General features: G+C 55.2%; 2 protein-coding genes across 5 annotated transcripts in view; one reads left to right on the top strand and one right to left on the bottom strand.

Moving 5' to 3' along the window:
• Window positions 1–589: 589 nt before the first annotated feature.
• UROD (uroporphyrinogen decarboxylase) overlaps window positions 590–15,955 on the bottom strand; it is a 158,429-nt gene continuing 143,063 nt past the window's right edge. Inside the window, exons 1-10 of one of the 4 annotated variants that reach the window (XM_084874670.1) lie at window positions 3,792–3,881; window positions 3,091–3,203; window positions 2,893–2,972; window positions 2,754–2,816; window positions 2,369–2,566; window positions 2,087–2,248; window positions 1,573–1,710; window positions 1,311–1,411; window positions 1,164–1,230; window positions 590–830 (exon numbers count right to left, since the gene is read on the bottom strand). In XM_084874670.1, the coding sequence (XP_084730796.1) occupies window positions 669–830; window positions 1,164–1,230; window positions 1,311–1,411; window positions 1,573–1,710; window positions 2,087–2,248; window positions 2,369–2,566; window positions 2,754–2,816; window positions 2,893–2,972; window positions 3,091–3,203; window positions 3,792–3,811 (1,104 nt within the window). In that variant the 5' untranslated portion in view covers window positions 3,812–3,881 and the 3' untranslated portion in view covers window positions 590–668. Of the gene's footprint in view, window positions 831–1,163; window positions 1,231–1,310; window positions 1,412–1,572; window positions 1,711–2,086; window positions 2,249–2,368; window positions 2,567–2,753; window positions 2,817–2,892; window positions 2,973–3,090; window positions 3,349–3,791; window positions 3,882–15,955 lie in introns of those variants that run through there. The other 3 variants (XM_084874672.1, XM_084874671.1, XM_084874673.1) reach the window with 3 other exon arrangements.
• HECTD3 (HECT domain E3 ubiquitin protein ligase 3) lies at window positions 5,403–15,162 on the top strand. Its single transcript, XM_084874496.1, has 21 exons — window positions 5,403–5,870; window positions 6,018–6,178; window positions 6,440–6,532; window positions 6,608–6,743; window positions 7,020–7,135; window positions 7,221–7,334; window positions 7,488–7,570; window positions 8,009–8,174; window positions 8,363–8,444; window positions 9,063–9,245; window positions 9,394–9,446; window positions 9,602–9,666; window positions 9,813–9,916; window positions 10,169–10,288; window positions 10,395–10,484; window positions 11,441–11,647; window positions 11,916–12,045; window positions 12,139–12,213; window positions 12,312–12,393; window positions 12,519–12,590; window positions 12,741–15,162. Exons 1-21 carry the CDS (start codon window positions 5,502–5,504, stop codon window positions 12,823–12,825), a joined length of 2,586 nt encoding a protein of 861 aa, XP_084730622.1. The 5' UTR covers window positions 5,403–5,501; the 3' UTR covers window positions 12,826–15,162.

The following is a 15,955-nucleotide window of genomic DNA, read 5'->3' as shown; positions in this document are numbered from 1 at the left end:
CCATCATAATGAGCAGAAACACCAAGATCCTGAGAAAATTGGAGGGTATGCTCAGAAAAGAATGCAGAGCAACCCTGAGTAACACAGGGACTTTTGTCTTCAGAGGCCCTCACCTCAGTGATGCAAGTCTAACTCTAACCCTAAGCATCCTAGCTTTAAGTTTTTATGTCCTCCCATCTTTTGGTATCAAAGCTGAAGGCTTCTCATCTTTTCCTTCTTACGTAGGCGCCACCTTCCTTAATAGGCCTCTCTGAAGTATTCCAGCCATTCCTGTGCCCCTCTCTGATCTATACTCCCCTCTCTTCCCAGACACAACTTGACCTCATAAGAGGTGGGGACTCTATTTCTCTGCAAGTATCATAGCTCCAGCTGTTAGGAAACTCTACCCAAACTCATGTAGCTCTGGGTCTGGAGATCTGAGGTCAAGATGGTGAGGAGAGACCTAGCATTAAGTCCTACAGTACACACCCTGATATCTGAGTTCCCAGGACTTTGGGAGAGGATGCAGACAGAGGCCCCCGAGAAGGAGCAGAAGCAAAGAAGGAACTGAAGATAAGGGCACATATCTTTCACAAACAAAACCACATGATAGATTCCAACTCTGGGACTTTTATTCTCCTGAAAATAATCTTTTGTGTTGGTAGTACTGGAGGGGAAAAACTGTATGCTCAGTTCTGGCGAAGCACACGTGAGTATTTGTGCACGGCATCCACAAAGGCCCCCACATGTTCTGGGTCCATGTCCGGGTAGAGTCCATGGCCCAGGTTGGCAATGTAGCGCTGTGGCCCAAAGTCATCCAGCATCTGCTTCACCAGCCGCCCAATCTCCTCCTGGGGGACCAACAGTGCATTAGCCACAGGGAGGGCCAGCAAGCCTCTGTCCTCCCTGTACATAATAGTGACACACATATATGTAGGCGATTCTACTCAGTTATTCATTCAGTCAATTCAAAAAAATTTATTGGATGCCTAGGATGGGCCAGGCACTAAGAAAACACAAATAAACACAAAAATGAAAAGAAATTCCCGCCTTCCTGGAGTTCACATGGTGTGTATGGGGTAGAGGGGAGAGACAGACATAAAAATACAAGAATACGACCATGTCTATAGCCATGAGAATACACAGAGACAAACTCACAGACACACAAGGACTCTGGTTGTTACCTCAGGTGCATACAGGGCACAGGGGTCCAGATTGCCCTGCAGGGTCACGTTCTTCCCCACACGTTCCCTGGAAGCAGAGTTGGTGCTATGTCTGGTGACTACACATATGACAGCTGCACCCCCTATACCTCACCCTCCATTACTTACCGGGCTTTCTGAGGAGCCACTGTCCAGTCAAGCCCAACCACCTCGTAGCCAGCCTGAGCCAGTTCCTCCAGAGCAAAATGTCCATCCTTAGCAAAGACAATCTGGGGGGACAGAAGGGCAGATTTCTGAGCCTGCAGAGGGCCTTGCTTTGCCAACTAACCTACCTCAGCTGTACCTCGGCTGCCCTCCAGTGGTCACTTCATTCCATGCAGAACTTATTCTGAAAGTCCCAGTCCCACCTTCACTCAATTCCCATTCTTACCATGGGCACTGGTGCCAGGCCTGCCTCCTGCAGCATGACCTTGACTCGCTTGGCCACATCACGGATGTAGGGCAGTGCAAACTTACTGAAGAGCTGTGGGCCGAGATGCCCTGCGTGGGACTCAAAGAGCTGCAATGCCTACGGGTAGGTGGTGGTGAAGATAAACACTTAACACACCAAAAGGAAATGCTTCAGGCCCCACACACAGAATCGAACTCAATCTTCCCCAAGTGACTTCAACCCCCGATACTACCTAAGCCTAAAAACTCAGTTCCAGTCAAAAAGTGTTGTCTTTTCCTCCAGAAAATACATGAAACATTAAGTCCCCCCACCCCTTCACCCCTGCCCCTGCCAGTGTTGGATAGACTTAGCTGCTCCAGCCAGATCACTGCAAGCTAAGCTTCTTTCTTGCCTGGCATTAAGACACCTACCCTCTCTCAGGTACAAGGAACTATGTTGCTTCTGGTCCTTATGGACTAAACCTCAGCCTACTTGTCTCTCCCTCAGGACTCACCTGGGCACCAGCAACCACTTGTCCCACCAGATATGGTACCAAAGCATCAGTGAGGATGCGAAGCAGCTGGTGACTGGCCTTCGGTCTCTGGTAAAGCCAGCGCTTGGCCTGAGCCATGGTGCTTGAGCCTCCACCCTCAATCATGTATGTCATCAGAGTCCACTGCAAAGGGAGCCAAAGAGGACGCACAGGTGTAGAAGTCTGACACTTCCTCCCCTTGCCTATACCAGACCTGCCAGAGTGCTTTCCCCAGGCCCAAGTACCTGCCCTGTTCCACATTACCGGGGCACCCGCAAAGCCAATCAGGGGCACACGTCCAGCCAGCCGCTGTCGAGTGAGGGTGATGGCCTGGAATACGTAGGTCAGCTCGGAGACCGCTGCTGCTGGATCCCGCAGGCGCTCTAAATCCCGCTCTTCTCTCAGTGGTTCTGGGAAACTGGGGCCTTTGCCAGGCACCATGGTCACCTCCATGCCCAGGGCCTGGAAGGGGAGAGCACATCTGTGTTTCCAACCTGTAACCCCAGGAGGAAAGGCTCTGTTCAGCTCATGCCAGAAAGAGGAAGAGGAGAATAAAGCTCAGCCAAACTCCATCTCTTCCAGCCTAACTTTTCCCCACTGTCCAGGGAGGATAAGTGTCCATATTCCAGAATCAGGTTTGAGCGTGTACCTGAGGCACAACAAGGATGTCGGAGAAGATGATGGCAGCATCCAGAGGGAAGCGACGCAGTGGCTATAGGGAACAGAAGACAGGTTGCTAGGTGGTGAGCTGAAGGCATAAATCCCTCCCTCTTTGGTGGGCCCCTCACCTGCAGCGTCAGTTCACAGCAGGCCTCTGGGGATCGACAGGTGCTGAAAAAGTCCTGGGCAGCCCGGGTTTCCCTAAACTCTGTAGACAGGAGAGGGGAGGCAGGTCTCAGCCTTGAAGAACCTCAAGAGCCCTCCCCTGCACCTCAAAAGCTTTTTGCTCTCCAGAGTTTTACCCAAACTTTAGCCCTGCCCCTGACCTGGTAGGTAGCGGCCTGCCTGCCGCATGCACCAGACCGGAGTGTAGTCTGTGTCTTCCCCCCAGGCTGCTCGCAGAAATGTGTCATTCTTCAGCTCCGGAAAGCCCTGGGGTCTGGAGCGAGGGGCGGGAAGGGGAGTAGGTGTCAGTAAGCTAGGCTGAAGGTTGGGGAAGGCTCAGGTCCTGAAGGCACCGTTATCTGCTTTCTCCAGACCGTCTCCCAAGCCGTGGCTCCCGGCCCGTTCTGCCTTCTCTCTGCCTATCAGGTGGAGCACAAGACCACAAGGGCCCGCGCTGGGGCCTCTACCCTGCCCACCGCCCCAGTTTCCCCAAGCTCAAAGCCACTGGAAAGACTGGGGGGAGGGGGAACAGAAAGGGTAGTCTGAGGGTCTCTGGGCCAGAAAATCACAGGAACAGGGGAGTATAAGTGGGCTGGTTCCGCATCTAGGAGCTAGTCCAGACGGGGTTAGAGCTGACGGTCCGGAAATAGGGGTCCTAGTGGAAGATTACAAAGTCCTGCGAGCATCCCCTAGGAAGGTCTGGGGCTGTCAGGAATACAAGGTTGGAGGATTCTCGGGATTCCAGGCTCTGGGGTTCGGGCTGGGGACTCTCCAGGGGAAGGGGGCATTCGGACAGATTCCTCAGCCAGAAGTTAGAAGCCTCGCTTTAGAAGTTACACCGAGCGCGGTGCAGAGAACTCACCCCAACCCGTCCGCCTCCATGATAAGATGTCAGTAACTGCGAGCCAGTCCCACTTTAACCTGCGTCTGAGCCGGCCCCTCCCCGGGCCCCGCCCCTTCCTGGACTGAGCCAAGGCGGTGGCCATGTTGGCAGTCACATGATCAGATGCTGGCGGTGGGTAAGGCCCCTTACCTCACTTCGCCGTAAAGTCTAGTGTAGCGACGCAGCAACTAGATACCCCACCCTCCACCCCCAGAGTCTAAACTACACCTTCCCTTTGGCTAGAGGAATTCCCCTCCTCTGAAGGCCTAGGAATCCCAAAGACTCAACCTAAGTCTCACTTTCACTCCCACTGTCCATGATCCTAACAGCCTTACAGTGGATTATGGAACCAAGCTGTGCAGGAAATGTAAATCATTATTTATATAACTAAGAGTCTATAATAGGTGTGAAAAGTTACAGTGGTGAACAAGATACTTTAAAGAGCTACAGACTGATAGGGAAAAAGAGGAATCAGCACTCACAATGTGTTTTTTTCAATATGCTTTTATCGATTTTTAGAGAGAGGAAGGGAGATATCAATGTGAAACATCAATGTAAGTGAACATCGATTAGTTGCCTCCCATACACATCCCAACTGGGATTGGACCCACAAGCTGGGTTCGTGCCCTGACATGGTTACCAGCAAACTTTCGGTGCATGGGACGACGCTCAACCAACTAATTTAATTTATAGTTCAAATAGGTGAATTGAATGGTATGTGAATAATATTTTAAGAAAAAAATTTAATATATATATTTTTATTGATTTCAGAGAGGAAGAGAGATAGAAACATCAACGATGAGAATCATCGACTGGCTGCCTCCTGCAGCCCGCTCCTGGGGGGTATAGAGCCGCAACCCAAGCACGTGCCCTTGGTGGGAATCAAACCTGGGACCCTTTAGTCTGCAGGCCGACCGGGGCAAGAAAACTTTTTTTAATGGGCAGAGGGGGCAGTTTCCCTTTCCTTCCATGATTGCACTTCACCAACAGCTCCCGCCGATCCTTTTTGCCTTCTCCCTTCTTGTGTAGGCTTTTCCTCTCACTTAGTTCAGAATTACTGCGAGAAACTGGATAATGACCATCGGTATCCTGGAGGCAGCCAATGGGCATGGCGTCCTCACATGGATGTTCGAATGCAACAACCAGAATCAGGCCCCAGTGACTCAGGACTCTCGCCAGTGGCAGGGCTGGGGAGGAGGCTATCTTCCCCCCTCCCCCAATCACTCCCGTCACACCCTCCCTGGGACTGGGAGCCCGAGAGGATACCTAGAAAATGTAAGACTCCTCCGGTTGTAGTATGACTTGTCAGTGAGGAGGCCTAACGAAACCCAGGGAAGGGACCAGGAAAATGGTGTTTGCCATGCTCCAGGATGGACAGAGTGCTGGCCTGAATACGGGTGGTGGCAGTGAGGATAAAATGGGGTAGCGAAGGGCGGGGGGGCTGGTCAGGTAGAAACTATTGAACTGGGTCGGGTTAGCTTATGAGAGGCACAGAAGTATAACAAGGTTGAGGATCCGAGTCCAGAGGGCAATCCGGCAGGCGCGCGTAGTCCGGAACTTACGGCGGAGGCCGGCCGCGGCGGGGCGGGGCGAGCGGAGTGGGAAGCTCGGTCAGCCTGCGGGGCGCCGCTCCCGAGCCGGTAGCTCCCGAGCCGTCGCTCCCGGGCTGCCCTCCGCCGCCGCCTCGCCATGGCGGGCCCGGGCCCGGGCGCGGCGCTGGAGACCCCGCGGCAGGTGCTGGGCCGAATCCGCTTCCTGGCGGAGGCGGCGCAGAGCCTCCGCGCCGGGCGGCCGCTGCCCGCGGCGCTGGCCTTCGTGCCGCGCGAGGTGCTCTACAAGCTCTACAAGGACCCCGCGGGCCCGCCGCGCGTGCTGCTGCCCGTGTGGGAGGCGGAGGGCATGGGGCTGCGCGTGGGGGCGGCGGGCCCGGCCTCGGGGCCCGGCTCCGGGCCGCTCCGCGCCGCCCGCAGCAGCATCGAGCTGCGGCGCGGCTCCTGCGTGCGCACCACCGGCGAGGAGCTGTGCAACGGCCACGGGCTCTGGGTGAAGCTGACCAAGGTGCGCCCCGGCGAGGTCCCCGGAGCCGGGAGGCCCCGGCTGCCCCCCCCACTCCCTCCCCGCAGCGAGCTGGCACTGCGTCCGGTGCCCTTTGCCTGGGGCCGGGCAGCGCCCTGACGCCTGCCCCCGCTGGACGTCTCCCGGCAGGAGCAGCTGGCCGAGCACCTGGGCGACTGCGGGCTGGACGAAGGCTGGCTGCTGGTGTGCCGCCCGGCCGAGGGCGGGGCCCGCCTGGTGCCCATCGACACCCCCGACCACCTCCAGCGGCGCCAGCAGCTCTTCGGCGTGGACTACCGCCCGCTGCTCAGGTGCTGCGCTGGGCGGGGCGGGGCGGGGATGGCCGCGGTGGGCCGGGCCCCGGAGAGTTGGAAAGTAGTCCTGGCACCGCTCTTGAGGTGGGACCGGAGCGAAGGTCGGGTTCAGAGCAGGAAGGGGTGGGGCCTGAAGGACAGGGTGGGGTGGGGTGGTGTCGTTTGCAGGAGTTGGAGCTCCTGGTGAAGGTTCAGGCCTAGGGGGGAGGGGGAGGATTGTCCTGCTGCACGCTGATGCCTCCCCATCCCACCCCGCAGGTGGGAACAGGTGGTGGACCTGACCTACTCCCATCGCCTGGGAGCGAAGCCCCAGCCCGCGGAGGCATACACGGAAGCTGTCCAAAGGCTCCTGTGAGTGAGCTGGCGGGATGGGGAGGAGGAGCCCAGGCCTGAGCCCGCCCTAATGAAGGGCTTGGGATTGCTTAGCTATGTGCCCCCGACGTGGACCTACGAGTGCGACGAGGACCTGATCCACTTCCTGTACGACCACCTGGGCAAGGAGGATGAGAACCTGGGGAGCGTGAAGCAGTATGTGGAGAGCATAGACGTCTCCTCCTACACGGTGGGTGCTGGGCCGCCTCCCGCCCCAAGTGAGAGGCCGTCACATCTTTCTGACCCAGAACCCTCACCTCTAGACCAGGGTTAAACCTGAATCCCCACTGGCCAGACTCCGTGCAGCCCCCATCTGGGAAATCCTATAGGAACCCAGACAGGTCCACTCATACCAGCTTCACATTTAACCCAGATCGCTGTGTCGTCGCTCCTCCCTGACCCAAAGCACATTCCCAGTGCAGGGAACAGGGGTAAACACTGACTCCACCTCTCCGTCCCTCCCCAGGAGGAGTTCAATGTGTCCTGCCTGACAGACAGCAATGCAGACACCTACTGGGAGAGCGATGGGTCCCAGTGCCAGCACTGGGTGCGGCTTACCATGAAAAAGGGCACCATTGTCAAGTGAGTGGGCTCTGAGTAGGACGGGGTGGGTGAGCCACGTGCCTGTGAGTGTACAGAGACCCACATGTGTCCTCCGACCCCCTAGGAAGCTGCTACTCACAGTTGATACCACAGATGACAACTTCATGCCCAAGAGGGTGGTGGTCTATGGGGGCGAAGGGGACAACCTGAAGAAGCTGAGTGACGTGAGCATTGACGAGTGAGCAAGCTGGCCTGGGGGGGTGGGGGGGGGGGGGAGAGAAGGGGGCATGATCCTAGCTGTGGGGACGGGCCCAGCTTGGAAGGTTGGGTGAAATCCCAGAGCTCCTTGAAGGCAAGGAGTACCCAAAGTATCTAATGTCTGTCTCCTCAGGACTCTGATCGGGGATGTCTGTGTCCTGGAGGATATGACTGTCCACCTTCCCATCATTGAGATCCGCATTGTGGAGTGCCGAGGTGGGGCTTAAGGTTGTAAGGAGGGAAGAGGAGCCCCATTGCATGGATAGGGGCTAGCGGGAAGTGAATGTGGGGAAGGGGATGGGCTTAGAGTTGAGATGAAGGTGATAGTGAACTCCAGGATATTTGAAGCTTTGGGGCCTGAGCCAGGTGGAAGGTACCAGGGCTTAGACCTGCCTTAAAGCCATAGAGACTTTAAGGCTCACCTGGAAGAGGCACTGAGATGGGACCCTCAGGCTTTCCCACAGTTATAGTGGTGGACGGGGGAACCAGCAAAGAATATAATAACCAGAAACAGCTAAGTAGAAGGGGATCTCAAAGGTCCCAAGTATTTAGGGGCAAAAGGTGGCAAAAGGCCGAGCGTTAAGGAGACATTCTCAGGACTGAGGCCAAGCAGGCAACAGGCACAGCAAGTGACCTCGCTCTGTCTCCTCCCAGATGACGGGATTGATGTGCGTCTTCGAGGGGTCAAGATCAAGTCATCTAGACAGCGGGAGCTCGGGTTGAACGCAGACCTTTTCCAGCCGGCCAGCCTGGTGCGATATCCACGCCTGGAAGGCACTGACCCAGAAGTCCTGTACCGCAGAGCTGTTCTCCTGCAGAGGTGGCTGTGGCCCTGGGCCTGCCAGGCCCTCCCCACCCTCCCCTTCCCCCTTCCTGTCCATGTGGAGGAGTTCCCGAGAGCAGCCCCTGGGCCCTGGCCGCTACCGTCACCTGTGTGCTGGGGATTGAGGGGGTCTCACATCCATGCCAAACTCTTTAGCTGCAGTTACCTTTACCCACCCACCCCAGATTCATAAAGATCCTAGACAGCGTCCTGCACCACCTGGGACCTGCCTGGGACCACACGCTGGGCACTTTCAGTGAGATTAAGGTGAGCCTAGCCCGCCCCCTGCTGGTCTTGGCAGTGGGCTCCCCCTTTCTGCTCATGCGATCGTTCGCTCTTCAGCAGAGAGTCTTTTAAAGCCTTTGCTGGGCTCTGGGTACAAAGGAAGAAAGCCAGACTCAAAGAGTCAAAATTTAGTCTCTCTGGAGCTATTCCCCAGATAGTCTGTGACATGCACAAGCGCTGGGGGCGGAAAGGTGACAGCATGGATAGAACAGGTTGCATAAGAGGTGTATCCTGGGAGTTCCTAGCCACTCTTAGAAGAACTGAGAGGCATACTAGCAGCATCTAGATGCTGTGATCATAGCATGGGGAGGAGGCTGGGAGGGAGCGGGCAGGAAGCAGGCCCTGGTAGCAGAGGGCACTGTGGACCAGGCTGTGAAGCCATTGAAAGGCTTTACGTAAGTTAAGACAAAGTTGGATTTTTTTTCTGTTGTAGAAAGCTCCCCCTGGTGGCTGGACTAAGGGAGGGACTGGAAGCATGGACAGGGATGGACTAGGCTTGGACTGGAATGGTGGAACTGGGTCCGGGCACAGCGGAAGGTTCCAGGGCCTGGACAGGGGCTGACTGCCTACCAGTCCCGCTCTGGTTGCCTTTCTCACCAGCAAGTGAAGCAGTTCCTGCTGCTGTCACACCAGCGGCCAAGCCTGGTGGCCCAGTGCCTGCGGGACTCAGAGAGCAGCAAGCCCAGTTTCATGCCACGCCTGTACATCAACCGGCGCCTTGCCATGGAACACCGAGCCTGCCCTCTAAGGGACCCTGCCTGCAAGAACGCTGTCTTCACCCAGGTCCGGACTACCTGGGGTGGTCCTGAGGGCGGGCCAGTGAGGGGCTTAGGAGGCTGGGTCAAGAGGGACCTGAGCAAGATCTCTGGGCAAGAATGGGGCTAGGTCTTGACAGAGACTCCTGCAACTCCCTGTCTCTCCCGTGCCCCAGGTTTATGAAGGCCTCAAGCCCTCTGACAAGTATGAAAAGCCCCTGGACTACAGGTATGGCCTGAGGCCGAACGGCTTACTCAGAGCAGATGTGCACGTACACACCCTCACACTGCCTCTGGCCCCCCTCACCATTGCCCCTCTCGGGGTTGGTGAGTCGTCCTGAGCCCTGGCCCAGCATGATGACCGAGGTCCACCCCCATTTGCAGGTGGCCCATGCGCTATGACCAGTGGTGGGAGTGTAAATTCATTGCCGAAGGCATTATTGACCAAGGTGAGGCCCTGAGGGAGGAAAAAGCACCCTGCCCCGGCTAGAGTGGCCGAGGCTTCTGGGGCTCCGGGGGGCCTGCTTTTATTCCTCCATCACTGGGGCCGGAGCTCCTGAGTGCCCCAGCTGAGGGCATCTCTCTTTCATTTCAGGGGGTGGCTTCCGGGACAGCCTCGCAGACATGTCCGAAGAGCTGTGTCCTAGCTCGGCAGACACCCCCGTGCCTCTGCCCTTCTTTGTGCGCACAGCCAACCAGGTACTCCCACCCTCACCTCCCGAGTTGTTTCTGCTGCAAACCTCCCAGGTACCAGGCTGAGCTAGAGAGGGAGCAGAGGAGGGTCCACGTTGCCCAGGACAGCCTCTGGGCAGATAGGGAAGGGGAGCCATTATCCATTCAGAGGGAACATTCAGGGCCTCCAGGGAAGGTGTTCAGGGAAGTCTTTGGGAAATCTCAGACAAGAAAGTAGGTCCACCCCGTGCCATGCTGACATCCCTGTCTCGGGGGCAGGGCAATGGCACAGGTGAGGCCCGGGACATGTATGTGCCCAACCCCTCCTGCCGAGACTTTGCCAAGTACGAGTGGATTGGACAGCTGATGGGGGCTGCCCTTCGGGGTAAGGAGTTCCTGGTGAGTAGCCTAACCTGCATCCCAGCCTTGGGCCCTGGAAGGAGGAAGGACCAGCCGAACCTGGGCAGCTCGGGATGAGAAGACATTGATGAGTATCTGTCCCCAGGTCCTGGCTCTGCCCGGCTTTGTGTGGAAGCAGCTGTCTGGCGAGGAGGTGAGCTGGAGCAAGGACTTCCCCGCCGTGGACTCCGTGCTGGTGAGTCGGGCTTGGAGCTCGTGTTTCCTCTGCCCCTGAAGGCTGCTGCTCCCCAGAGCCGTCCTGAACCTCTTACCACACACATGCTCCCTCTCCAACCCCGTCTACTCTCATTGTCTCAACTACTCTCCACAGTCTGGTGACTCCTAAATCTTCACCTCTAACCCCACTTTCTCTCCGAAGCCTGGGCCATATATGCATCTGCCTGCTGGATGTCTGCTCTATGATGGCACCTCACGTTCAGCACACACATCATCTCCCCAGTCTACCGCCCTCTAGAGCTCCCTCCTCCCTCAGAATGGCACTGCCACCCACCCCTTCCCCTGCTGAGGCCCTCAGGCTCATCCTTCACTCCTCTTCCCTCACCTCCCATATTCTCACACCTCCTTCTGGAATCTCTACTTTTCCCATCTTACTACTACCCTCCAGTGCAGGCCCCTTCCCTTCTAACCCAACCACTAACTCTAAAGGCTAGTGTCCCTTCTACTCTTACCCTTCTGATCTCCAGCAGTCAGAGTGTTTTATTTCACACTCACTTAACCTCTTTGATGGCTCAGCTCTGGGATAAAATACAAAACCCAGAGAGACCTTACATGACCCATGTATATGTGGCCACTTGGTTCACATTCAGTTTCTAGCCAAACAGATTCCTTGAGCCTTTTGTTCTTCCACCTTTTTCCAATATTCTCTCTCCTGACTTCCTGGTGGCCCAGCCCATTCCTAGCCATCTTTTGGGTCTCAGCATAGATGCCATTTCCTCCGGGGTGCCTGCCCTGATCTCCAAGCCTGATCACATGTTGTCTTGTTACTTTCACAGCCCTTGGCTGATCGCCTCACTTCTCCGCATGGGGACTTCCTTGCCTGGCTGGCTGTCCTGCTTCCCCGTGAGCATCTTGAGGGAAAATGACTGTTTCCATAATGAAAAGCTGACCTTCCTGCCTCTCTCCCACCCCTAGGTGAAGCTCCTGGAAGTGATGGAAGGAATGGACAAGGAGACATTCGAGTTCAAGTTTGGGAAGGAGCTAACGTTCACCACTGTGCTGAGTGACCAGCAGATGGTGGAGCTGATCCCTGGGGGTACGAGCATCGTGGTGGAATATGAGGACCGTTCCCGTTTCATCCAACTGGTACAGAAGGCACGGCTAGAAGAAAGCAAGGAACAGGTGCGCCCCGAGGCCGGGAGAACAGAGAGCTTTGGACAAGAGCCCAGAGCCCCGCCTGACAGGCCGCCCGTTCCCAATCCCAAGAACTCTGACCCCCCGTCCTCCCTCTGCCCCACATTCCCGCCGGTCGGTGGAACACAGAGAGATTCCCAGAGCTGAGCCAAGCCCTGTCCCCCACTGTCTGCATGAGCGCAGGCCAGGTGGCTCCACCACACACTGAGCTGGGGGCTGTGCCTCTTCCCCAACCAGTCCTTTGCCCCCGCCCCAGGTGGCAGCCATGCAGACGGGTCTGCTGAAGGTGGTGCCGCAGGCTGTGCTGGACTTGCTGACCTGGCAAGAGTTAGAGAAGAAGGTGTGTGGGGACCCAGAGGTCACTGTGGACGCTCTGCGCAAGCTCAGTGAGTGTGGGGCAGGGCAGGGCAGCACCAGGTAGGGCTTAAGGGTTATGTCTGTTGGGACACAAGAATGAATTCTGGCCTTGTCACCACCAGCCCGCTTCGAGGACTTCGAGCCGTCTGACACACGGGTGCAGTATTTCTGGGAGGCACTGAACAACTTCACCAATGGTCAGTGGTAGAGGGCGGAGGAATGCCCGGGTCCGACCTCGCTTGTGGGATACGGAGTCAGGCCGGAAGTGCGGGCACTGATTTCCTTCTCCATCCAGAGGACCGGAGCCGCTTCCTCCGCTTTGTCACAGGCCGCAGCCGCCTGCCTGCACGTATCTACATCTACCCAGACAAGCTGGGGTGAGTGCAGAAGGGAGGGCTGAGGGGGCTGTGGCCAGCCTGCTGCCCAGCATAACCCCCCATGCACGTCAGACCCTGCCCTGTGCCCCACCTCCTTCCTGATCTCTGGCCCCTCCAACCTCCAGCTGCGAGACCACAGACGCGCTGCCCGAGTCTTCCACCTGCTCCAGCACCCTCTTCCTACCGCAGTATGCCAGGTGGGTTTTCTAGGTTCGAGCCCAGAGTGGGGAGCGGGAGAAAGATGGCATCCTAGGGTGGAAGGAGTGCTGAAGTGTAGGAATTGGAGCCCCATCACCCCCGGTAGGGACGGGGCCTCTTACCTGCACTGACAAACCCCTGCCCGGCAGCGCCAAGATCTGCGAGGAGAAGCTCCGCTACGCGGCTTACAACTGTGTGGCCATCGACACCGACATGAGCCCCTGGGAGGAGTGAGCCGGCTACCTCCTGTGGGCAGCAGTGTCTCTCCGCCTTGCCTGGGGCAAGACACCTCGCCTGGACCAGCTGGCACGGGATGTGAGTTGACACGCTCCGAGAAAGCCAGCACACAGCCTCCGTGTGCAGCTGCAGTGTGGGCGGCGGGTTGACCCAGTGGCCCAGCCCCTCAGACGCACAAGCCCTACGCGTGCTCGGCTTGGCCCGGAGTCATTTTGCCTTTGTGAGAGGGAACCGTCCACAAGCCCAGCACAAGCTGCCAGGCCTGAGCTACTTGAAAGAGGCCTTCTAGTCCCTTCTCCCCATGGACTTTGCTTCAATATTTGGCTCCTCTCTTTTTTTATCCTCGTTTTTCCTCTGGCTTCAGCTTGGACTCAAAACAAAAGCTATAGAGGGTGGTGGAATCTCCTCTCCAAACAAGGTATCAGGGATGCATAAGGAGTGATGGTCTTCCTTCTCAGTCACCTGCCCCAAGAATGAAGCAACTGAACACCCTCCCTCATATACGTATCTTTTCCTCCGCTCCCTCAGCACCCGAGGTGTGAGCTCCCTCCTCTTCCTCCAGCCCGTCTCAGCTGGCGGAGTGCCACTACCTCCCCTGGCTCAACCTACATCCTCTCAACATTAAATCTTACTGCTACTCCGCCCCCTATTAATCACTTCTGCACCACCGCCAGCCTGACTCGCCGTCCGCTGTTTCACTCCCAAGATTCGGCACAAGTTAAGGCCAATTGTAGCCTCTCTGAAATCTTCAGTAGCTCCTCTTTACCCAACTCTAAAAGCCTAGACTTTAAACCTCCTTCTAGGCCTTATGGACATCTCTGCCCCTCTCCCTCACAAAAGGGCCTCCAAGACACTCCACCAAAGAATGTCTTGCACTTGGGAAAAGTTGAATAAATGGGTGAATTCATTCGTTTGGAATGTGTTTATCGGACTCTTGAGGGATGTTTGAGGAGACTTTTCCAGGAGTGGTGGGCTTCTTAGTGGCAAACATTAAATCTGGAGCTGAGAGGGAAATGAAGACCCCACTCCTCAGAGGGAGGAAGAGAAAGTTGGCCTACCACCATCTGGGAAGGGTGTGGTGATGTGGAGGACAGGCGTCCTCCTTCAGGAACCCAGTGGGCAGAAGGATTTGACATCGGCCAAGCCCTGAGGTGGCCGATAAACCACCCAGGTCAGAATTTTGGCAGAAGAGGAGGCAACAGCATTGCTGCCCACCCCATGCCGCCTCCACAGAATGCCCCCTGAGAGAAAGGCAGATAGTCCCTCACTCTCACAGCGGGCAGCCGCCCTCAGAGGGTCCCAAGTGAAGTGGCATGTGGGGTGGGGCTAGGTGAGGGGTGTCCTTTTGCTCCCACCCTTCCCCTATCCCTAATGGCCCTCCTCCGGGCTGTGTGCACCCTGAGGCCTATCTCCCCACGGCTCTGAGTCTAACTCCAGGCGAGTCTTGCCGCTGCCCAATCCCTGTGCTTCTGAGCCCACCGGAGACACTCTGCTCCCCTCTGGCAGCCTCTTCCACTGCCGGGAGCTAAAGGGCTGGAGCCCTAGAGGCTTTCCCCCACTCCCCTCCCAGCTCTGCTCTTCCAGCAAGTTCCCGCCCAACCGAGGCACACCTTCCTGTGTTCTGGGAAAAACCTGGCCAGCGCCAACCTGCAGGAGGCAGTCCATTTCTGTGTCTGTTACTGGCCATATGAGTCTTAGGTCCCTCTTTTAACAAATTGGACTTGGAATGCATTATATATTTATAGCTTGCTTTTCATTTAATCACTCAATGAATGCATCAAGCATGTATGTTAGGCATCATAGCAGGTTCAATGGGTAAAATGGTGGCTAAACTAATTTTTGCCCTCTTGGGATTTACACTCTAATGGAAGAGACACACAGTAAACAACAGCAAAAACAACATTTAATAACATGTAAGAGCACCAAGGGAGAAGAGGACTGTGCAGGATGGATGTTAAGTCCTGAGGGAGAACAACTGCACAAAGGCCAGGTGAGGAGCATGTTCAGATCTGTGGTGAAAGGAGTGAGAAGAGACTCCAGCCTTAGAGAGCCATTTAGGATTTTGCAGGGGAGAAACAGAATTATATTTGGGTTTGGTAGTTGTGTAGAGAATGAATTGAGAGGGAGACACAAGGCAGGGAGTAATCCAAGCAGGAAATGATGGTCACTGAGACCATTTTAATCAATATTTTTATTGACTGTATTGTATTATATTGTAAGGGATTTTCATACTGTTTATTAATTTAAAATCCTCTACAGATAGACATAAAGGTTGCTTATAAATTTTTGGTATTGGAAACTACAAATGTTACAATAAACATTCTTATGCATATATCCTTGCATACCTATTTGATTATTTCCTTAGAATAACTAAAATCCCTTTATCAAACTGTCAAATTGCCAGGATATATCAGTTTTCACTACCTTTAGTGTCTATTTCCTAAACTCTTATCATCCTTGACTATAAACACTTAAAATATTGTTTGATAATTTAATGAGCTGAAAAAATGAATGGTATGGTTAATTTTCATTGTTGTTTTTTTTAATACATTTTTTATTGATACTTTTACAGAGAGGAAGGGAGAGGGATAGAGAATTAGAAACATCGATGAGAGAGAAACATCGATCAGTTGCCTCCTGCACACCGCCTACTGGGAATGTGCCCTTGACCGGAATCGAACCTGTGACCCTTCAGTCCAGGGGTCCTCAAACTTTTTAAAGTGGGGGCCAGATCATGGTCCCTCAGAGAGCTGGAGGGCCGGACTATATGAACTACTAATTCCTACTGTAACACCTCGGCTGCGCTCACTGCCCAAAAAACCTGGCGGGCCGGATCAGACTCCTCTGCAGGCCGCATGTGGCCCGCGAGCCGTAGTTTGAAGACCCCTGCTTCAGTCTGTAGGCCGACACTCTATCTACTGAGCCAAACCGGTTAGGGCCTTTTTCATTGTTTTGATTATTTACTATATTGAGCAATCATTTCTCTTCTTTACGAACTGCCCTTTATGTCTTTTTGTTTGTTTTTCTGTTGGTTTGATTATACTTTTCTGGTTGATTGATTGATTTTGATTTTGAAAATAAGCTTATTAAAGCTGGGGACAGTGAAACAAGGAAAGGCCTAGGATAG

This window comes from Pipistrellus hanaki (assembly GCF_964339955.1).
Source record: "Pipistrellus hanaki genome assembly, chromosome: 2".
Taxonomy (NCBI): Eukaryota; Metazoa; Chordata; class Mammalia; order Chiroptera; family Vespertilionidae; genus Pipistrellus; species Pipistrellus hanaki.
Note: the sequence above shows the minus strand (reverse complement) of the source record. Positions and strands in the feature narration are given on the sequence as shown.

Excerpts from the sequence above, each read along its gene's own strand:
- HECTD3 (XM_084874496.1), top strand. The coding sequence starts at position 5,502 with ATGGCGGGCCCGGGCCCGGGCGCGGCGCTGGAGACCCCGCGGCAGGTG. Across the intron at positions 9,246-9,393 it reads AGAACGCTGTCTTCACCCAG|GTTTATGAAGGCCTCAAGCC; the intron begins GTCCGGACTACC and ends CCCGTGCCCCAG. Across the intron at positions 9,447-9,601 it reads GAAAAGCCCCTGGACTACAG|GTGGCCCATGCGCTATGACC; the intron begins GTATGGCCTGAG and ends CCCCATTTGCAG.